Genomic DNA, 24113 nt, shown 5'->3' with positions numbered 1-24113 from the left:
ATTAACTATATTTAACTTTAAAATGTAAACTGAATTTTGGACAAAATTGGTAGTAAGTTTAATTCCTAGTTCATAGATTATGTTGTTCACACACGGACTTTAACCAGTGAATTGTTATGTGTTCTGGAATCCCTCTTGCTAACCAAAATGGCAACATCAAAGCATGTAAATAAAATAATGTAAGTGTAATCATCTCTGTTCATAGATGCTATTGTTCACACACGATCTTTCTAGCTCTGTTGTAAAGGCTGCACCAAAGCAAATAAATAGTGGAACCTTGAGTTTAATTTTCCCCTGCCTCTAAATAGACACCATGCATTTTTTTTTTTACTTCACTATTTTATTAAAATAAAACATAAGAGAATTTTAAGAGAAACTGATTTTTATATAGAGTAATAACTGTCTATACGTACTTTAGTATTCATGTTTGATGTGGGAGGGGCCAAGTGAGTGTCGTCATGTCTCGTTGCATGAGTGGTGGCCTACAGCAGCTCCTTGTGAGTGTTCACATTTTGTATTTTTGTGTTTGACTGTTTGTCCCATTCAATAAGCAGCTGAAAGTGTGAAGACAGTAACATGTGGTCGCCTTGATAGTTTGTGCATGTACATGCTGGTTTTCTGGGAAGTGTGGACACTGCTCATCTCGTTCCTTTTGTCAACTCTCGACTTCCAGTTCGTGCCGAGGAGAACGGCTTAGAGGTGGTGCCTGGAGAGAGGGGTGGAGACCGTGGACGCAGGGGACGGGGCAGAGGTAACTAACACTCTCATGCTTACAGACTTTTAGGCTGGTAGTGTTAGCATATATCAATGGGAAATGTTGCATTACTACTTAGGCTATGAATTTGCTGACTCACCAGGGGCATCTTACTAGCAACTGATAAGAAGCGCAACAAAAGGTACTGGATTTACACAAATCCCTGCAAATGAGGGGGGGGGGGGTTTGGTCGCAGCAGTGACTAGTTTCACAAGGTGACACTGCATCCATACACTGGTGGGAGAAGTGAATGTCAGGTGTCAAATCCCGCAGTTTCTCTGTCAACCTACATATGAAAGCCATACTGCTTTTTGTTTTTTTTGGAACATCTCCGAAGCAGTCTTCAAAGGTTGCAGTTACTATGGTAACTTCAACCTCTGCCATTGGTGCTGTTTATACAGAACAGCGACACAGACAAAAGTCGGGAAAATCACTGTTTTAACGTGTGACGTAGAACATTTCGTACGAGATAAATTTGTCTGGTGACAATCTTAACACCCCTCTACTGCCTTTGAGACATTGGTTTGCACACAGGTTTGCACTCTTGCGTTGGTTACTGATTTGAGACTACCTCTAGGGAAAAAAAATTGCCGTCTTCCCCTATTCCACGTCATTGCTGTTTATACACAACAGGGTCCCTGACAAAGGCAGAGAAATCTTTTCAATTTCTTTTGTTGGTACAGAACAGAGACATGATCAGAAGACAGAAAAAAATCCTGCCTTTCACAGCCTTGTTTTGGTCTTCAACAGGATTGCATCTCATGAGTTTAGAGACCTCGACCGCCATCTATTTACGTCAGCAATTCCGTGAAGTATTTCAGCACTGAACATTTGTGCAGTGATCCTTGGCCTCACAGCTGCCACCCATAGCGGGTAAAGAGGGTGCTGCTAATCGGGGTTTGTGGGCCTTATTCAACACAGAAGAGCATGTCTAAATCTGTATGGAGAAGTCTATATAAATTGTTTATTTGCTGTAGATAAAGTGGTGGTCATCATTTGAAAGGAATGTCACCAGCTGGTGCTTTGTTTTTGGTGAAAGTACAACAGGAGTGCTGGGTGAAATGTCCTTAAATTAAAATCCAGTTTAAAATTTTTTTTTTTCTCCCTCTTCCGCCGATAGATAAGTAAATTCAATGAAACTTTTGCTTTTACCCCCTTCTGCGATGTTTTTTTCTCCTGATACCAAACAAGCTTCGATACGTACCCACACACCCCCGAGCATCAACTTCCTCAGAAATAATACAATGAACTGTAAAATGCATGGCTCGGTTGTGCCCATCGGTCTGTTGTCTAAGAGTAACAACACACCCTCCCCCAGCTCTCACACTCTTATGTGGATTTGTAGAGGTGAGGCAAGGTGACCTCCGCAAAATATACAAGCACATACCCAGGTTCAAAGTTTCCAATGTGGATAAATCACAGCTTTTTGAAATGTAGCGATTTTCTGCATCATTGACTTGTTAATGGCCTTCCACTGGGATCCTTATGAAGGCAGTGTTAAAACTAGTCCACTCATTTGATCTGTTTCTCAGTGGGAATTAAGGTCACCTGTTTTTGTTTTAATCATCGCTGAAAGGTTGCATGTGCTATTTTACCCCTTTTGTTTTAAGTTTCCACTATGAAAAAGGCATTAAGGAATTAACATATTTATCAGCAACTATGAACATATAACGTTTTAACGAACATATTAACATAATGAAATATGGATGTCTTTTAACGTGAAGACACGGCATCACTAAATATAGCGAGCAAAAACGTAAATTGGCAACACTGACTCTCCTTTTGTAAACTTGCTCCTCTGTTCATAGCGTTATTAATGTAAGCGGTTCATGTCAGTGGGGACGGAATTAGATCTACGGAAGCTGCTAAAAAAATCGTCCTGACAAAATTAACTCTGGATTGATCAATAAAATACCTTAGTCACCCAACTCTAATAACCGCTGAGTGAAACCATTGTGAAAAACTCACGTGGTACTTTCTGTGGGCTTTCAGGGGCAGGTGGTCGCGGTCGAGGAGGAAGAGCAGCTGCCGGCACCAGGTTCTCCCAGGCAATGGGGTAAGAACATGTGCTCAGCCCCTATGAATGCTGGCAGAGGTGGTGATGTTTATTACAAGCACATATCTCAATCGTAACCATGTGGAGAAAAAAAAAATTCTGAACCTCTCTCTGGAATTTAGCTTATCTACAGTAATGTCGTCCATTTGGTCACATCTACCCGTTTCCTCTCTTAGCACCTTCAATCCTGCTGACTACAACGCTGGTCGCCACGAGAATTGGGAGTGCGACACAGAGACTGCTGAGGCATCCGGTAAGGAACATGAGAGACTAGAACATGGGTCCTTCATTAAAAGTTAGACATAAGAATTATAATTGGTTCCCAATATTTAGTTGTCTGACTGTCAAATATTTTAAAAGAGGCAGTTCTACAGTACATATTCCAGCATAACTTGTTGATGAACTGGCAAACATTTCTTGAATTGTTTACTTTTGTTACACTATTTACAAAGACTTGGGTCTGATTAGCAGTTTCCCCAACCTTTGTGCCCAGGCACATATTAAGCATTGGAAAAATCTCATATTACACTACCAAACAAATGTCACAAAAAGTATATCTCCTGTACTGAGACAATGTTCTTTATTTCCTCTAAAATTTCCTTATTCAGTGTGAAATCTGGGCCAGTTTAGTTGAACACAAAGTTGATATGCTTGCAGGACCTGAAGACGCACTGGGATCTTCTTAATTTTAGGACCAATTCAGTAAATTTAGGTAACTGCAGCACACCTGAGGTTCTTTGATGGGGCACTAATTTAGCCAAGGCATGTTTTTTTTTTTACATAAAAAAAAATAAAATATCTCAGGTCACACCACCAATGTCACAAATTGTGGATACACAAGTTCTGTACCTTCTGCCCTCTAGTACAAGAGCATTTAATTGTTCTGGGTGTCACAGTGTCGTTGCCCTAAACAGTTGGACATTATCTGTAGTCAATAATTCTGACAAGTTAAGTAAATTTGGTTTATTTTCCTATGGTTCACCTGCCCTAAAACAAGGCGTCCTAAAGTGCCTGAAAATTGAACTAGATATGGTAAATATTAAAGAAATGTAAAAAATGATTGCGATACAAACAATCTGAGCTAATAACTAAACCTTTTTAACTATCTTTTTGTGACATTTTCGTCTACTTTGAATTTTCCTCCCTGCAATGCTGTTCAATCTGTGTGGCGCTTGGTAGTTACTGTTAAGAAGTAAAATTATTACAGCGTTGTCATTGACATGGCTGCTGCTGTTTTTCAGCAACGTGGGGAGGCAACCCAGAAGACTGGACAACAGAAGACTGGAATGAAGACGTTAGTAGACAGGGGCATGATGATGATGATGATTTTTAGTTTTGAGGTTCTTCATAATATAGTTGACTAATTATTTTTCTGCCCTTTCTCAGTTGTCTGAGACCAAAGTATTCACTTCGTCTTCCACCCTGGGAAACCACAAGTGAGCCCTCACACCCCACTGAAATACACTACATAATTTCATTTGAATACTTTTTTCCCCCCACCCTTTATTTCTTTCCCTCCAGTATGGACTTGACAGGCCTCCTGCCAAATTCTGGAATGTCTGTGGAGTCAGAGCTGGTTGACGGACCTTCTGCTGAGGATCTGGGCCAAAGCCTGGTCTTCACCAACTCCCACCACAATGGGCGCACAGCCACACACAGCTACGCCCACGCCGCCTCTACTAGCACCACCTATGCCCATGCCGCACTGGTAGGAGCACACCTTCAGCCAACAGACACTGCTGCACCTCATAGTTGTCAATGTAAGAGCAAGGGTGGGCCAAAACTAGGCATTACATTTATTTATTAGTACCCAGAGAAAAACCATGCAGGGACTGGGAGCGCATGCAAACTCCACACAGGAAGGCTGGGTTTCATGGAAAGATAGGGTTTCAGGCCAGGATCAAGGTTTTAGAATAGTAGCCAAGGTTAGGGTTTCCAGCTTGGGTTGGGGTCAAACTAACCAAGCTAGGGTTAGGGTTTTGAACAAGGGTTACGATTTCTACCCTGGATGCGGGTTTGTGTTTGTGGAGACCCTGAACAGTGCAATGAGCCCCTTTCTTCCTTGTTTTATACTGTCTTTGTCTTTCATTCCTTACTCCTACCTTCAATTTTTTGCTTCTTTCTTTCCTTAAAGTAAATATAAAGTGTTACCCACTTTTGGAACACCCTGTAAAATATTTTGTTTTGTTTTGCAGTCTTCAGTCCTGGGCCCTGGTTTTGGGTCTCTGAACACACCTAAGCCAGTGCCCATGTCGGACGGCAGGACAACAGATCAGCTCAATGGGCCTCGGCTCGGTCAGAGAGCGAGTCAGATCCCAGCCGCTCCCCCGACCATCAACGGTAGCATTCCCAAAGATGCGGTGCAGCCCGCGGTACCGAGCCCCGTGCCCGCCCCCCCGACCTCGGTGGAAATCAAACCTCAGAGATTGGACAACGGACCTGTAACAGGCCTACACAGTAAGTTAATAAACCAAGTTGGTTCTTTTCTCTTTTAAAGGGGACATTATGTGAAATTGTCAAATATTTAATAGCTTGTTTACGAGTTGTCTGGAGTGCCTGCCCACTCATCAGTTGTGAAATGACAGAACCAAGACAGTATTTTAAGCTGCCTAGTTCCCAAAATGTATCTGTGAGGGAGCAGTTCTGAATTTTGCCTAATGGCAATGTAACAGCGTTGCAAGTTTACACAATGCCGTGCATATGTTACTACGCTCATGACTTGGAAGCTAGGCTAGGCGATGATCCACAATTTTCAAGTGGACTACACAGAAGCGCTTTCATGTGAAAGCTGCACAGTTATTTGTGATAATGGGCACCTACTCAAATCCTCAGTTAACAGCATGAGTGCATGGGACTATTTGTTTTGGTAATGTCTGCTATGTGTGTCACTGCAGCTTTATATATTAGTTTTTTTTTTGCTTGTTAGTTTTTTTGTCCCTCTCCCCCCACAACACAGTCTGTGCTAGCAGTAGCTGCTAGCCTCGTCGCAACCATCGAGCTATGTCCTCGGCCATCAGGGTAATGAAAGCTATACTTGCCATTGGCTCTGTAGTAGAGGGGTTGGGAGTGAGCAGGGACGCATTTACATGAGAGAAGACCAAACCTCAAACAGGCACATTATTTTGACTAAAGCACATCAGAGACACTGATTTTTAATTTGTGGTGGGGAAAAAAATGCATGTCCTTTTTAAACATTGTTTCATGTTTTCTGTAGTGGAAATGAAGCTTCAGCCAGAACCCTCCGCGGTGCTCAGTCAACTAGCACAGAGGCACCAACAAGCCTCCATCCTTCCCACCACAGAGCCTCTGGTTTTGTCCCATTCACACGCCCCGCAAGTGCCCACACCCCCAGGTATGAGTGGAACTGTCCTCCATTCATTGTTCTGTTCTACCGACCATTCTGTCTAGTTCACCCCACCAATTCTTCAGGTCACGAGTCATTAGTTCTGCCTGCAAAAGAGAGAGCCTCTCCAGGAATGAAGCTGCCTGCTGTGGACTCTCCTATCACAGAACCTACCATGCGACAAATCAAGACACAGAAGCGTAGAGTACCGCCCCCCTCTAAGGTGCCCCTATTTAATCACTACGATGGCCACTGACTAATCCGTGTGACTATTATCTGTTTTTGTCTTCATTTTAAAATTAGAAATTTATTTACCGTATGACTTTACCAGTATATTTACACTGGCACACTGCAGCTTTCAAATTCGGGGTATATTATTTCCATAAGACTGGAACTTAGTCAAAAACCTAGCATCCCATGTTTTAAAGGTCAGATGACAAAGATGTTATGGGGTCAATTAAAATTCATATTTGCATTGTTTATGTAATACATGAGCGTAACTTCCAGCAAGTTGTCAACCATAGTTTAGCTAAAAATTAGGTTTCTTTTTATGACTCATAATGAGTCCTCCCGAACATACCCGAAGCTCAAGACACCGCGGTGTGGTTACGCTATCTACCGCAAGGGCGACCAGAAGTGACGTTGCAATTGACAAACACAGCACGCTACACACTATACGCAATGGCGAGGAACGTGTTGGAATATGTGGAGGAGGAGGATTTTGACGTACAGGAGCACCCAACTGAACTTGGCCTCATCAAAGCGTACATTTGAGCCGATCAGACAATGACTACAACGAGCAGCCAAGTAGCAGCTGTAAAACAGTAAGAGAGTGGCCACTGGCTCGATGTGACGGTATGTCAAAAGCATGTCTTTTTATACAGAAAAAGCACGACTATACGCATTATATAGTTATATGTTTCAGTGACACAGCACAAGCTTTTACATAGTATGCAGTATTCCTATATATTGTGTGCCCCTCGCTCAAGTTGCGTAATAACGCCGCACACAGTCTTTGCTGTGTGTCTGTTGGCTTGTCGTATAGGCAAAAGTACAGACGTCGGTACTGAAAACTGCTGCGTGGGTCTTTTTTTTCCTAGCTCCCCAGTGCATAGCAACCATAATAGTCATAGATATACAAGTAAATCCTCACTTTGTGTGCGCTGCTTTGCTGCCGGTTGAGGTCCCGATGGCCGTAGGAAAAATAGTTGGCAGCGCAGCTGGTTTCAACTTCATCCTCTGCATCCACCGCTTTCTGCTTGGCCTTTTTCAAAACACGCCGGTTCGAAGTGATCAGCACAGTTTGGAATGCTTGCTAGGCACCCACAACTGACCACCTTTCGTCTCCTGTCGATTGACTTTCCCTATCCACTGGTCACGTATTCCTTCTTCACTTGGAAAGCCCAAAAAAGAAAAAAACTCTTCCCACTGCCTGAACCATTTGTACAGCCAAATACCACACAATAATCCATCGTGATGCCGTTAAATCATATGACTACAAATATACAACGACAGGAACAATAGCACACAACGCCGAATGAACACGATGTTTGGCTTGTGTGACGTCACAGTGCCGGAAAGAGACTAAGACCCGAAGGCGCGGGATGCAAAAAGCAGAAGGCGCATTCTGCATCATATTTATCGATTTAACTGCAGTATATCTGGTATATAATCACTTCGAAATGGCAATGGCGGTTTGTAAAGGGGTTCTAGAGTTATCAACAAAAAAAATTCTGTCCTGGCCTTTAAGTTACTAATACAGTGACTTAAATTCCAGACCTACCCCACGATAGGTCAAAATCTACGATCTGCTGTAAAGATCTTTTTGGGGTAAATATGGTTTTAGGTAATTTTACCAATAAAATACCCTTCCACAGGTTTTAAACATTGAAACCTATTAAAACACTTTTTGAACACAAAATTTGCATCTTGTCTTCGCGCCACCAGGCGAATGTTTAAGCTGGCCCACCACCATAACCTCTGTGGAAGCACATGCTGCATCTAGCCTGATGCACACAGGTCACTGCGGGCTTGATTCCTCCATCGAGTAAGGAAGTGCATCGTGCCCATAAAACAAACAATCACAATGAACTGCGGATTTCCACAATATCAGGAAAATTTACGTCAAAACTGCTCTAGTATTGGTTCATGATAGAAAATGGCGCATTTCAACTTAGTTTTGTTTACGTCGTGCCATTGGAACACAACGTCTTCATAAACAGGACCTACTGTATTGACAGCTGTACCTAACTTGCTAGTGCATCTGTTCATCTTAATATATGTTAACACTATAAACTACTTGTCCTCAGATCCCCTCATCTGCAGTGGTGATGCCGGGCTCGGCTGACTGTCTCGGGCCTAAATTTTCAGTTTGGCGCTCTGGACTTTGGTTCCGAGGTGGGCGCTATCGAAGTGTCCCAGAAGGAGTTGGCCCGGGAGCAAGCTCCGGCAGCACCTCCAGCAGCTGGCATGTCTGTCCCTACTGCCAGCATGCCTCCTCACCAACCGCAGAGCTTGTTTCCCAAAACGGCATCTGTGAGGTTTGTGTGTGTGTGTGTGTCTATTCTGCATGAATGTGGACTTTTTGAAGCTCCACCTTATTTATAAATATTTCATCTGTGCTACCCTAACAGCGAACACGTGAGCAGCATACCTGCCATGTCGGATGCCAGCTTCCCCTCGCCGTCCTTAGGCTTACCCAGCGCCACGCCCTCCAACTCCCTGGTCCACCCTGGTGCGGCTGCCCCACCCTCCTCCACAGCATCGGCCCCCGGAATGCGTGTAGAGGGCGGCGTACCCAGAGCCCTGCCTCCCCAGCTGGCATTCTCTCAGGGCAAAGAGGGCCAGCCATCTGTTGCTGCCCCCCTCACTGTAAGTCTAGAGCACTGATTTCTAACGGACGCAGGAAATTGTCCGATTTCACTTAATTGGTCTGAAAATTTTGTGCGCATTCTGTATATCTGTGCTAATCTACTTATGCCAGTGATATATAGTGACAGGCAGAATTATTAAATGCTCTCCCACTGAAGTCCAATGAACCTGTGTCCAGCATTATGGTAATATACTTTTTGACATTTTTGTTAGCTATGCTATGAAACCTATATAATGTAAAATATGTGCATTTGCTCAGTATAATTTGGAAAACGCTGGTCTTAAAACTTTCTGCAACATTACAGAAAATGAATGCTTGAATGACAGATTATTCTTGAATTTTTATTTATGCATTTATTTTTTCATAGAATGGTTACTGTGGCATGAAGGGGCAAGGCACACAGGATGGTAAGTTTGTGACCCCAAACTCCTGTCAAATTAAGGTGTTCAAAATAAAATGTTAACTTTTTTTATTTATTTTCAGCTGCACTATCGCTGAGAACTTTGAAAACGGAGTCTCCAATAATGAGTGACAGTGGCCCTGGTCACCACACGGCTTCCACCACCCCCTACTCTGTGCCCATTTCCTCAGGTCAACGGGTAAGGAGAGGCAAACTTATTGTTTTCCAGTGGGAAATACGTTGTCATTGGTTTAAGACAGAGTTCTGTTTTTATGGTGGCTATGTAGCCCACATTTGTAGCTTTTCGGAATACACCGTAGTCCATAAGCAACACTTTTAGTAGTAGTCATAATTACAGTAAATATTTGTATGACAAATACTTGGCTGTAAATATAAAACACTCAAAGGAAAAACTTTAAGGCTTTTACTAAGCTTCGTGACAGCGTATTTTTATACCGCTGCGCAAACTATACATCGCAGAGCGCTAGTCATACGTTGGGACTGTCGTTAACCGTTAACATTAATAACCGAATTATTAATCTGTTCATCATAAAACCTTTATTAAATGTTACACAATGTTTTAACTATACTACATGTGCAGAAATAAGTTAACCACTGGATTTTAAGACTAAATTTACAGTAAAACTATCCACACTCTGAAGGCGTGAAGGGAACGGGAAAATGTTTGCAGAACAGTCACGCTGCTGTTTTCTTCATATGGTTGAATTAATAGTGATGTTAAATTGCATCACCCATGTTCATGTTGTATACTCAAGTTTCCATTCCATGGTTCTGATCACACCTCTTTGCCATCACTGGTACCCCTTCTATGCTTGCGTGAAAGAAACGTCAAAAATAGCCAAAGAAAAAGCAAAATACACTTAGGTTCATTGTTTTGTCTGGGGGTGCAAACAGTTGTGCTTAAGAGCCACATGTGAGTTTTAAAACGGGGGAGTCTAACTGACGCCAACTCTGGACAACACCCGTCCATATAGCCGGGACAGTGAGAAAGTTAGTCAGCATGTCATTAACAGTATTTGTTAAAGTAATTTAATTACAGTAAGTTGGCACCCATTACATGTTGTAATGTTGATTTGACCTAAATTTGTCAGTGGCCATTCCTTGAATGCCCCCTAGAGGTCATTGATGTTTTACCTTTTGTCTAAAATGCAAGAGAATTTTGAAGATTCAGTACTCTGTATGTAGTACTCAAATATATACAATAAATGCACAAGTCATACAGTACACAACTATATACTATAAATGTAAATAGATGCATTGCTCCAGCTTGTGATCCGTTATAATTTTTTTAAACTTGCTGATCGGTGATCGGCCCCAAAAATCCTGATCGTGTAAAGCCTGGTGTGTGTGTGTGTGTGTGTGTGTGTGTGTGTGTGTGTGTGTGTGTGTGAGAAGTATGCCTCTGGAGGCATACTTTTGTCCAGAAAATGTAGGTTATATTCCAAATTGTACCACTTGTTGATCACGCTCACTCAAACACTGTATCGGCAAAAGTATTTTGGAACCCAGGTCGTAACATAGCCAGAAAATGAAAGCTGACAAATGCATGTAACTTGCTTTTCAGCCATTTGAGCAGCTCTCATTCATCTGGGCCTGCACACACCACAATATCTTCTCTGCCGGTAAGTGTCAACATCCTCCCACTAAATTTAAACAGAAAATGATGGATACAAGACTTTCCTCACATTCTTTGGTCTTAGGCAAGTAACGAGGATAGTGTCGGTGGCAATCTCCATGCCTTCTCAGCGCCGCCGAGCCAGCCTCACAATGCCACTCCCTCGGCCCCACTGGCTGTCAGCAGTTCAAGCGCTAACAGCGCTCCACACCCGTCCGGAGCGCCGGGACTGACTCAGAACGGCACGAACGACTGCTCTTTCGGCTACAAACAGCCGTCCCGTGCCCCTGCCTCACCACCACCTCCGGTAAGCCCCCCACAAATGAACCATGCTGACTAAAGGTGAAATATATGCACAAAGGAACACAAAAACACAAGTAGGTGAATTTGTGAACCACAAATATGCGGGGCATTACTGTATTATAGTTACGTTTTAATGAGATCTGAGATCCGAATATTTCTGTCGTATTTCTGCAAATGGCGGAAGCGGACTGTATTTACCCAACCGTACAGGGGAGGAGTTAACTGTTGGGTAACTATTAAACCTGGCTACAAATGTATTCCAATTTAGTTGAGCAAGTACTACAGGTCTTGAACTTTACTGATTGCCGATTGTCTGGGGAAATTAAATATTCACGGTCAAGCTAGCAAAACATACAACATTTCCGATCGTGCAAGCGTATGAAAAAAAAATTGTGTATGTCGGGATGTCACAATATTCACAATCGCAAAATTAAGTGCCTCTATCGTTGGGGCCTTGTCTTGGCATAAAATTGAGCGGTTGTGGTGAAAATGTAGTTTTGTGCTGTCTTTACAAAGTCAAGCCACCTAGCCAGGCTACTAGAGCGTCTCACTTCCTTATTTGAGTGTAAACGCAACCAATTGGGCGTGGAAACATTGTATGGATGGGGATAGAAGTGCATGGTAATATACGATGTCTTTTTCACAAAAACCTCTAGGGAAACAAACAGCCTATTGAGGAGGACTCGGCGGTGTTTTCGGTGTTCCTGCTTTCACCTCTTTGCCCCACTTGTACCGCCAGCCTTCCTGTAATACCGTGATCTTTCCCACAATAACGCAATAATTAGCGTACCGTGAGATTAATACTGTGGTAAACCTGAGATATAGCAAACATTTGAGTGCACTTGACTGAACAGGGAAAGCTCGAGTTTACTAAGAGCAAGCAAATATTTTGGGCAAGAACTATAAAACGTTAAGTTTGAGCCATGGACTATCATGGAAAACTGAGGCAGACTCTGCAGAACAAATAATAATAATAGAACATGAAATGGATACATATAACATTGTGGAGCAGGTCACATGTCAATCTATGCCATTTCCACATAATGCAAGATCATCATTAGTATTGTGCCGGTAACTTTTTTTACAACATACATATGACTCCACAATTGAATCTGATAGAGTAACCCGTTTTGGGTGGTGCTATTATGGTTTGCAACAGTGTTCAATGGTCACTGTAGTTAAATGTTTGCGAACAATAACGTCTCTGAACCAAGATGATTAGTTGCTATCCTTTTTTCCTGATGTGTAAAAATTGGTGTTATTATATGAGGAAATCCACTGTGTAAACCTGCATAAAAAATGGTTGAATCTCATTTAGATTTGATGTGATTTGGTATCTTTTTCTTTCCCAGGTAAAGCTCCCCCCAACTTGGCCCAAGGAGTACCGCCTCTCCTGGCCAGTCAGTACATCATGGGCCCTGGTGGCTTGCTTCCTGCTTACCCGGTAACCATATGTCCAAATAACAGAGTTATAAAAATAATGACACAAATTTATTTAAACGTTTCATCTGTGTTAATCTCAATAGCAGATCTATGGCTATGAGGACCTGCAGATGCTGCAGTCTCGCCTTCCTATGGTGAGTCTCATTTTGTACATATTAGGTATAGCATACGGTCAAAGGTTCTATTGCATGGGGATCGTAGGGTTTTATAGTGTCTGTCTATTCAGGACTACTATGGCGTAGCATTCCCTGGTACTACGGCAACCATACCTGGAAGAGAAGGCCTGGCCAACAATCTTTACTCAGGTGAGTGGCAGTGGGCTTCGTCTGATGAGTCAACCTGGAAAAAGTTCTACAGTGCCCTGAAAATGTATTGGCCCTTTTCTCAAATGTTTCTATTTTTGCATAGTTTACCCACTTTAAGATCATCAAACAAATGTAAATATCAGACAAATATAACCCAAGTGAACTTAAAATGCTGTTTTTAAATTATTTCATTTATTACGGGAAAAAAACTTACCTGGCCCTGTGTGGAAAAAGTAGTTACTCCCCTTGTTAAAAAATGAATGGGTAATCACAATTTTTGGTTAATTTTCACTGATCACACCCCCAACCCTGATTAGCTCCAGACCTGTTCAATCAAGAAATCACTTAAACAGAACCTGTCGGACAAAAGATCTAAAGTTTCAACAAAAGCTTAAGGATTCCAGCGACCCATTATCATCGCAAGCGAAAACCTATACATAACATACACAACTTCCCAGGAGTGGCCGGCCTACAAAGATTACCCCAAGAGAACAGCAATGACTCATCCAGGACGCCACAAAGGAACTCAGGACAACTTCTAAAGAACTGCAGGCCTCCCTTGCCTCAGTTAAGGTCAGTGTTCATGACACAACAATAAGGAAGAGACTGGGCAAAAATGGCATCCATGGCAGAGTTCCAAGGCGAAAACCACTGCTGACCAAAAGGAACATAAAGGCCTGTCTTTTGCCAAAAAATATCTGAATGATTCCAAAGACTTTTGGGATTGTATTATATGGACTAAAAAGATGAAAGTTGAGCTTTTTGGAAGGTGTGCGTCTCATTACATCTGATGTAAATGTAGCACAGCATTTAAGAAAAAGAACATCCTACCAACAGGCAAATGTGGTGGAAGTCGTGTGATGGTCTTGGGCTACTTTGCTCCTTCAGGACCTGGATAACTTTCTGTGATTGATGGAACCATGAATTCTGCTCTTGTCCTGAAGGAGAATGTTCAGCCATCAATTTGTGACCTCAAGCTAAAACGCACTTGAGTTCTGCAGCTGGATAACGATTCAAAAGTCAACTTCTGAAAGGTTTAAAACAAAGTGAAGGTTTTGGAGTGGCCTAGTCAAAGTCCAGACTTGAATCCGATTGGAAGCCAATGGGATGACCTTAAAAAACGCTGTTCAGCATTTTAAGTTCACTGGATTTATATTTCTCTATTTACGTTAGTTTGAAGAGCTTAAACGGTAAAGTCGGAAAACTATGCAAAAATATAAGAATTTGAGTTGGGGGCCTTTTAGGTTTTCATAGCACTGTATTAGAGAGGGCTTGCCACCATCTTGTAGCATCTAAGGGTGTATCAGAGTACAATAACAGCAATTCGTTTTTCCCTGCTATATATAGTAGTTGTTTGTTCTTGTGCCCACAGTTTATTGAAGTTATCGTTTGTATGGTATTTAACAGTATTTTTACTTGCTGTAATGTCCTCACATGTAGTAAAGAGAGTCACAGATGCACTTTTCTGGTGTTTATTAAATGCTGTGAGAATCGTAAAAGAAACACAATGAGCGCACTCGCGCAGGAGCTGCTGTTGGACACAGCTCATGCCTGGAAGCAGTCTTGCAGTCACGTGCCACCCCATTAGGCCTTGCTTCTTTAAAAGACGATGCATGTACACAGATGCTGCAGTATTTTCTATAGATTGTGTGCTTGCAATTTTTTTTGAAAGTTTCAATAAGTTTAAGTGTTTTAAAGCTTGTAGTAGGAGTGCAACTTTTTAAAATATGGTCAAGCCATCGTAGATTTTCACCTATTGCAGGTGGATCTGTAAAATATTCGCAGCAATAAAGGGGGGGATCACTGAGTGTGAACAATGCGTCTGAATACTATAGTCCAAATTGTATACCTGCAATACTTTGAAGTTAGATTACGGACTCTTTCCTTATGACTCGCCACCATCGCGGGAATTTCTTTCTACACGTAGTGGTGTATGTGACTGCAGTAGCAGTCCATTTGGAAAAATTATCCCTGCAAAGATTAGAAGCAGGGCTTTTGCGTCAACTTTATTTGTAAGAGAATTATTCCAGCTTTTCAATTAATTGTCGCAGCCCTAAAACTGACACTCCTGTTAACTCTATAATTATGTAAACGTATTCCCAGTTTGCAAACTGGTTCAGCTAGCTGCTATCAAGTTTTCTGTCGTATTTTGCTCTGCCATTGTCCAGGTGAGGCGACAAAGTTTGGGAGGAACGAAGCGTCGTCCCCAGCACCACCCACTAGTCTGTCCACGGCAGGCGTGCAGTCGCAGAGCCAGCAAGCGCAGCCGGCTGGTACACAGGGTCAGGGTCAAGGCCAGAACCAAGGCCAGCAGACCCAGAACCAGGCCTTCCTTAACCCCCCGCTACCACCCGGATATGGATACACTGGTACAGAGACGACTACATATTTTACACTTGCACATTTTTACTAAGCCGTGTTTTTTCAGGTCTGCCATACTACGCAGGCATGCCCGGCGTCCCCTCGGCCTTTCAGTACGGCCCCACCGTCTTTGTGCCTCCTACTTCGGCCAAGCAACCCACCATGGGCCTGGCCAACCCTTCCAATCAGTACCACCAACAGCATCAGCCCACTTATGGACAGCATGCATACAGCACAGGTAAGAGCCACAACACAGGACAAACTTGGAATAAGTTAGTTTTTTTTTTTTTAAGTCATTAGCAGAACCACTTGTCAGTGGCTGGGTTGACATGGAGACTTTATTTTTCATTCCGATTGAAGATCTGAGGTCAACTGCTTTGGTGTGATGTGATCTATTCCAATCTGGTGTTTACATGGGCCACTCAGAGCCGTTTTAAAGACGAGTGACATGCGCAGATATATGTAAACAGTAGATGCTTTAAGATGATCAGTCATATATTTAGCACAGTAGTTGTGATTTTTAATCTTTTATTAATGCAATAGTGCAATAATGCAATTGATTAAAAACAAATTAAAGGTATGTGCCCAAAAATGTGAATATCGGGACATTTATTTAAATAATTTTTCAAAAAGTGAAACTTGGAACGTTATTACTTCACCATACACAGTGAAATATTCCAAGCCTTTGTTTCAATTTTGATGATTATGGCAGAAAGTCAAAAAAATAAACATCCAGTATTTCACAAAATTAGAATGTCATGACAAAGTTCAACATTGTAGGCTCACTGTGTCCCAATCTTCCTAGCTAATTAATGCAAAACAGCTGCAGAAGTTTTGCTCAACCTTTAAATGGTCTCACTCTGGCTTGGTAGGCTTCAGAATCATGGGGAAGACTGTTGACTTGACGGTTGTGCAGAAAACCCTCATTGACACCCTCCATAAGGAGAAAAGGTCTCAAAAAGAAATTGCAAAAGAAGCTGGATGCTCACAGAGCACTGTATCAAAGTATGATTGTTAAGAGGAAGGTGAAAAGGTGCACACGTGACGGGGATGAGCGCAGCCTTGAGAGGATTGTCAAGCAACGGTGATTCAGAAATCTGGGGGAGCTTCATAAGGAGTGGACTGAGGCTGGTGTCAGTGCTTCAAGAACCACCACATACAGACGTCTGCATGACATGGGGTACGGCTATAGAATTTCATGTGTCAAGCCACTCCTGAACCAAAAACCTCAGAAACATCTGTGTTGAGCTAAGGAGAAAAAGTACCATTGAAAATGTATGGGGTATTGTCAAGAGGAAGATGAAGGAACAGAGGTCCCGAAATGCAGACGATCTGAAGGCCAATATCAAAGCAACTTGGGTTATGCCGCCTTGATGCTGAAATTAATGCTAAAGGAGGCCCAACAAAGTACTCAGGGCATATTACCTCAATACACTTTTCAGAAGGCCAACATTTCTGTGTTAATGATCCTTTCTTGTTGGTCGCATGAAATATTCTAATTTTGTGAAATACTGGATTTGTTTATTTTTGTCTTTCTGCCATAATCGAAATTGAAACAAATAGGCTTGAATTTTGTTCCTTTGTGTGTGGTGAAGGTAATATAAAAGTTTCACTTTTTGAAATAAATGGGATTTCTCTCAATATTTTTTGGCACATACCTGTACAAATTGTTAAAAGCATGATCTTTAATCTGATTGAGGTGTTTTTATGGAGCAATTGTATTCCATTTTGGACATCTAACCTGAATCTAATCTGAATCCAGGGCTCTATGTAAACCCGGCTAATGACTTAGCACTCATTAAAGTAGTGTGCATAAAAAGGATACAGATCATCCATTCTGCATTACCAAGCACCCAAAAAGGACTGGTTAAAAAATTTAAAGCGGTAATACAGACCTATCAAGGCAAAATGATCATAATAAACAGAATCATAGATCCATTCCTCCTGCAGCGTTTGCTAGGATTACATTTTCGGGGGATCTATGAACAAAATGGATGTCGACCAGCATGGCTTGTGGAGTGTGGCTTTTATTTTTTGTTTTTCCATTTTTATTTCAGCCAGCAGATGCTTTAAGCTGCTATGCTTTTGTGGCTCAAACATAGAGGGCTGCATAGGCACGTACAAACGTATTTGATCGACAGCTGAAGGTAGAGCGGGGTGTATTTTTCGGCCCATTCAGCGGACACATCCACACCGTCTCAGAGCCGAGCTTTACAGGGACTTGAATAGTCTTACCAGCGGATTCCCATAGGAATAATGAAAGACAACAGTCCCTGAGTGCAGGTTTAACTTTTTTTTTTTTTTTTTTTTTGTCTTCATAGTGGTTAACTTATTTTTACATATGACACTTAAACAGATAATTTCTATTTCCTTTCTTTGATGTATGAACAAATAATTTTTTTGGGGGGGTTGAGAACATAGTCTTTGTGCTTAATAGTGCTCAACTTATTTGTACACTGATTGTACAAAATGTTACTCAAAACATGGTGACAGACTTTGAACAAAACAGTACAGTATTTGAACAAGAGGTTGGCCAGGTTCTTGGAACAGATTGAATTTCCTCTGTGCTTTAGGATATTTTTTATTATTTCGACCATAAGCAATACAAAGTGTATTTACAGTCGGTAGGTGAAATGTGAAGAATGACCAAAATAGGTGTGTTTCACTGAGATAACAGTTTGCAAAACTTGAATGGAAGGGAACTAGACAGCTTTTAGTCCGTTTGCCTTACATTTAGTGGATTTTACAATGTGAACTTTCAGCACTGCATGCGTGTGGGTTCGGGTTGTCGGGAGTCTGGTCTTTTTGCTTGCGTGCGTGTGTGTGTGTGTGTGTGTTAGGCTTGTGCTGCATGTATAGCTCAACGCCCTCCCCAACATCACCACCACCACTGTCACTGCCCCCTTGCTGAGGTTGGCTCAAAATAGACAGCTGACATTGTAGTCAGGTTACCTTACTGCTTTTCTCCCCTCCTCTTCACCTTTTCACCTCATCTATCCTATCTGCTCCTCTTCTTCTTTTTCGTTACTTCCTCTTATTCCTTCAGCCTTTGACGACCTGTCTCAAGCCCACGCTGGGGAGTACAGTAAGGGAGGGTACGGAGGCTCTGCCCAGTCTCAAGTCGCCAAGTCGGCGGGCAGCGGCCCAGGGAAAGGTACACACGCCAACCAAATGCGTGCACTCACACACACACACACACACACACATTCTCTTTCATCAGTCAGTGGGCGTTTTAAAGAAAGAAAGCGAGGATGGTGTGTGTGTGTGTTTGAGACCGCACGTGATTCACATGGGAGAAGCAGTGTGCTTCCTGCTTGTGCACTGCCTAAACTTCATTAATCAGCATCTTCCTACTGGCTGACCTTTCCCCAATCCCCCCTCCCACCAGCTCCTATTTATGTATTTACTTATTTGACAGTACCGTTCGAGTGACGTCTGTCGCTTTCCCTTCTGCTCTCAGCACCAGGGATGTCCGGATCAGGCAGCAGTGGAGGAGTACCTGACATGAGTGCGTCCATTTACAGCAAAACACAGGTGACTCCACCCTCTTTTGATTAACTCACGTTTTAACAAGGATACTGTATTAATACAGTGATCCCAAGTTTATTGCGGGGGATGTGTTCCAGATCCACCAGCAATAGGTGAACATGTGCAATCAAAACTTTATTTTTATTATCCCTCCCATATGCTTTAAACACATTTGAACATATTTAAAAAGACTAAAAAAAAATGTTTTTTATTTTTTATATTTAAACTGTTTAAAGTATTCTGTAATGCCTGTTCTCACACACTTACACTAATTACTTGCAGTATTTCGCTATTTTCTGCAGGGCTTCTTGCAGCAAATAGCAGGGGAATACTGTATAAATATATATTTCCATTTTAAACAGGCAATTTATATATATATATATATATATATATATAATATATATATAAATTGCCTGTATATATATATATATATATATATATATTAAAAATTGCCTGTTTAAAATGGAAATATATATTTTTATAAATGTAATATTTAACTCATCATCCAATGCATTAACCTTCCACATAAATGGCTTCGAAATGATGTTTGTTTGAAAAATACACCGGAGATGTGTGTGCACATGCACGTGGCGAAGACTCTGTAACTTACACTAACAGTCCTGGTTAAACTTGGCTGCTCCTCCTACAGATCTAGCTTGTTGCACACTTGTATTCAACATACTTCCTTGATGCCAATTCCTATTTAGACAGGAATTTGGTAGCATCGTTGGGTGTTTCAGAGAGCAAAAACGCTGGCACTACAGCAGCTGAAATAATTATTTAACACGTCACCGTTTTTCTCAAATATATTTTCAAAAGTACTACTGACCTGAAAGTTCACCAGATGTTGGGAACAACCCAAGAAAATCCATACATACAAATAAGCTCAGAAATTAAGTTGTGTGAATGACACGGGAGTGGGGGGGGTATTGAACACCCCACCTTGTATTTATTTAATACTTTGTACAAAAGCCTTTGTTTGCAATGACAGCTTCAAGATGCCCCGTGTATGGAGAAACTAGTCACATGCATTGCTCTGGAGTGATTTTGGCCCATTCCTACGCAAGCAGTCTTGAAGGTTCCGTGGGCTTCTTTTATGGACCTTGAGTTTCAGTTTTCCATAGATTTTCGATTGGATTCAAGTCAGGTGATATGCTGGGCCATTCTATCAGCTTTATTTTTTGTTTCCTCTTTAACAATTGAGAGATTGCCCTGCAGTATGTTTTGTATCCTTATCCTGCTGAAATGTCCACCCTCGTTTTATTTTCATCATCCTCGTAGATGGCAGCAGATTTGTATCAGTCTCTGTAGATTTTCCCATTCATCCTGCCAATGTGAAGTTTACCAGTACCATTTGCTTAAAAGCAGTCCCACAGCATCATGTTCCCACCTCCGAACTTCACTGTTGGTATGGTTTGTAGGGTGATTGGCAATGCCATTTCTCCTCCGAACGTGTGCATTATGACATCCAAACAGTTAAATTTTTCTCTCATCCAACCAGACTATATTCTCCCAGTATTTAACTGCCTTGTCCAAATGTTGCTCAGTCAACTTTAAACAAGCTTTGACATGCATTTTTTATTTTATTTTTTTCAGCAATTTGGTCTTCCGTGGTGAGCATGCATACAGGCCATGGCGGCGGAGTACATTACTGACAGTTGTCCTTGTGACAACAGTACCTGCTAATGCCAGGTCTTTTTTTTATTTTTTTTTTAAGCTCTCCACAGGTGGTCCTTGGCTCTTGGACAACTCTTGATTATTCTTTGCACTCCTCTGTCAAAAATCTTGCGAGGCGCACCTGATCGAAGCAAATTTATGGTGGTATGATTGGCTTTCCACTCACGTATTATGTCCCCAACCGTACTCACTGGAACATTCAGAAGCTTAGATATGCGCCTGTAACCAATGCCATCGTTATGTTTTGCAACAATTGGTTTGCAATATGGTCTTGAGGACGGCTCTCTGTGCTTACCCATCATGAGATGTCTTGACTCACACCTCGGCAATGAGACCTTTTTGTAGGCCATCAATTAGGACTGAACCAGCTGATATTCATTTGCACTGACAAGGGGCTGGATTTCTGTTTGATTATTGATAGTTTAGCTGTCTTGGCTTTCAATGCCTTTTTGCACCTCCCTTTCGTTGTTCAATACTTTTTCCCTGTGTCATTTCACAATTTAATTTCAGATTTTACAGTATGAATGGATTACTTTTGTTCCCAACATCTGGTGAAATTTCAGGTAAATAGCACCTTTGGACGTATATTTAGTGAGGAAAAATGGTGACGTTAAATACTACTTTCAGTCGCTGTAGATTGCACGGGTAAAAAAAACACAAATATGCCGGGAATTACTGTAGTTTACCGGTAACTGTTTTGCTGTCTGAAAACGTCATGACGTCAGCTATGGGAAGTTCAGTGACATCTGTGTTGTTGCACAACTCCTGGCACGGAAAAAGGAGTCCAGAACATATCAGACTGAGAACATGAAGTGTCACAACAATGAGCACAAAAGCTCTTGGTTAAACTGCTTTTTTGTTTGTTTGTTTTTGTTTATTTTTTTGCCAGTCATTCGACAAGCAGGGCTTCCACACGGGGACACCGCCACCCTTCAGCCTGCCCTCGGCCCTGGCTGGCGCGGGGCCCATGAACCCCGGAGCGCCGGGCTACGCGCCAGCTCCCTTCCTGCACATCTTGCCCCCGCATCAACAACCCCATTCGCAGTTGTTACACCACCACCTCACACAGGAGACACAGGTATTGCCATCTTCTATAAGTGTAGATTGAAATGTCTATTAAAAAAAAACACGTTTTCAGGTGTGGTGTATATTTTTTCCAAGTTAACTAATTGTAGTATTTACAAATGCATTTTCTGTAAGTGCTTAATGATTTAATGAAATGAAAAATACAATATTTCCCTTATAGTGGCCAAGCAACTTTGTTTGTGGTTACCCGAATGATTCTGAGGGGACTGAAAGCAGGACTGTTGTTTTATTAAAAAAAAAAAACACTTTGGAAAATACTTCGCTGTCTGGGGAACCCACTTTTATACCAAATACGACATCGGATAGGACACGTTTGGTTTTTTTTGCAGGGCGCTACTTTCTGTTTCACATCACAATTCTCAGCGTCATGACTTGGGAGAAGTTGACTCTCCCCCACACGTGAAAAGTTTTCGTTGTAAATATTGAACACGTTTATAATAGGCTTTACACGATCAGGATTTTTGGGGCCGATCAGCGAGTTTATAAAAAAAAAAAAAAAAAAAAAAAACTCCGATCACAAGATGGAGAAACGTGCCTATTTAAATGACCTGTTCATTTACTGTAGATACTTATGTACTTGCTCAAAAAAAATTATTTACAATAAATACTGTAGATTTGTTCATCTATCTATGCCAGTGAGGCATAGTGACAGACAAGGGCAAATGAATGGTCTTCTGTTAGATGGCAGGAAGTACAAACAGTAATGTATCCACTTTTTGTGTCATTTTTGTTTGTTGGTGTGCCGTGAGATTTTTCAATTGTAAAATATGTGCCTTGGCTCCATAAAGGTTGGAAATCACTGCTCTAACCAGATCTATTATAATCATTCAGGTCAAACCAACATGACAGAAATAATGGGTGCTAACTTAACTGTAATTAAATTAACTTTATTGTAATTAACTTACTTCACACACCAAAACTTTAGAGCATGATTCGACAGAACGCCTGCATGTTCGCTTACAACCATTAGTGCTAGCACTAGTTTACAAGGCTACATAACGTTTTGTTGCCTGCTTCCGAGCCGTATCGTATTAAAAGTACGTGAACATACCTCAAGCAAGCCTTCAACAAACATCCTCTCCCGAGCACCGGTGACCACCAACGCACGTTTTTCCCCATTTTGTTCTTATGAACACACGGGGCAATCTCATTATTGTTCTCACCGCCATAGTAACGAGTGTATCCGGTCACGTTTGAGTTGACAAGATAAAGCCCAGTGATTGTAAAAAAAAAAAAAAAAAAATACTAATGTATCCGTTTATTGTGACAGTTTGTTGGTGTTCCGTGAGATTTTTCAATTGTAAAATACGTGTCGTGGTTCCATAAAGGTTGGAAATCACTGCTCTAGTCTAATCGTGTATTCTATAATCAGTCAGGTCAAACCAACCATTACGACATGACAGAATTAATGGGTGCATGTTTACGTACAACCATCAGTGCTACCACTAGCTTGCTATGCTACATAACGTTTTGTTGCCTGCTTGCGAGCCGTATCGTATTTAAAAAGTACGGGAACATACCTCAAGCAAGCCATAAAAGAACGTCCTGTCCTGAGACCGCCAACATGTTTTTTCCCCATTTTCTCCTATCGATCCACTCTTGTTGTGGTCGCCACCGTAACGAGTGTATCCGGTCGCATTTGTGTTGACAAGATAAAGCCCAATGATCGTAAGAAAAACGAGATGTAGTGGTATCTGAATACAATATTTTATTGCAGTAGTCTCACATAGGGCAATCGTGAAAGAACAAATTTGTCTTGGCATTACGTGTTGTTTGTCCCACACGCCTGACATGCTTTTTTTTTTTTTTTTTTTTTTTTTTTTTTTTTTTAATATAAATAACTTCATTGGCCATCAGAAATTTACAGTACTACATCAAAAGACACGACAAGGCTAAAAATAAACTGTGCACGATGGCGACGCAAGTAAATGTCTTTTGCGGAGGAGATCAATGAATTATGATTTTTAAAGCCGATCAGCATAAAATGCTAATTATCGGCCGATACCGATCAGGCCGAAAAAAATCAGTGTAAAGTCTAGTTCATTTAAGATTGTCAACCCAAACCTGTTTGGGACCCTTGATCAGGACAAAGCCACTCAACACACCTCAGATTTAAGGACAATTTTATAGGATAATCTTGTATAACAAAATTGTTTGACGTGTATGGTCAGGAATGGGCAGAATTTATAAAAAAAAAAAAAAAAAAAAAAATGCGAGGTAATGCAAAATATATATTTTTTTCCTCTCCTGTATTTTGGGGTGGGCAGTGGTCCTTTTTTCCCCCACAAGAATAGATCCACCCCTGCTCTGAACAGCAGCAGACTCACACCTCCACATTTCAAACCATAA

At 41.5% G+C, this 24113-nt stretch overlaps 1 protein-coding gene across 1 annotated transcript in view; it reads left to right on the top strand.

The window, feature by feature from the left end:
* The window catches only part of LOC133399853 (ubiquitin-associated protein 2-like), a 30215-nt gene that overhangs the window by 4989 nt on the left and 1113 nt on the right, over window positions 1-24113 (top strand). Inside the window, 26 exon segments of the mRNA XM_061671801.1 lie at window positions 674-751; window positions 2747-2810; window positions 2987-3063; window positions 4052-4104; window positions 4197-4246; window positions 4332-4518; window positions 5006-5267; window positions 6025-6162; window positions 6240-6376; window positions 8463-8501; window positions 8503-8693; window positions 8787-9024; window positions 9393-9432; window positions 9509-9616; window positions 10442-10448; window positions 11011-11068; window positions 11147-11314; window positions 11317-11368; window positions 12717-12808; window positions 12891-12941; window positions 13034-13112; window positions 15281-15481; window positions 15541-15711; window positions 18520-18627; window positions 18934-19007; window positions 21568-21756. Of these exon segments, the coding sequence (XP_061527785.1) occupies window positions 674-751; window positions 2747-2810; window positions 2987-3063; window positions 4052-4104; window positions 4197-4246; window positions 4332-4518; window positions 5006-5267; window positions 6025-6162; window positions 6240-6376; window positions 8463-8501; window positions 8503-8693; window positions 8787-9024; window positions 9393-9432; window positions 9509-9616; window positions 10442-10448; window positions 11011-11068; window positions 11147-11314; window positions 11317-11368; window positions 12717-12808; window positions 12891-12941; window positions 13034-13112; window positions 15281-15481; window positions 15541-15711; window positions 18520-18627; window positions 18934-19007; window positions 21568-21756 (2912 nt within the window).

The sequence above is a fragment of the Phycodurus eques genome, chromosome 3 (assembly GCF_024500275.1).
Source record: "Phycodurus eques isolate BA_2022a chromosome 3, UOR_Pequ_1.1, whole genome shotgun sequence".
NCBI classification, from domain to species: domain Eukaryota; kingdom Metazoa; phylum Chordata; class Actinopteri; order Syngnathiformes; family Syngnathidae; genus Phycodurus; species Phycodurus eques.
The sequence above is the reverse complement of the archived record's forward strand: the minus strand, read 5'-3'. Positions and strand labels throughout refer to the sequence as shown.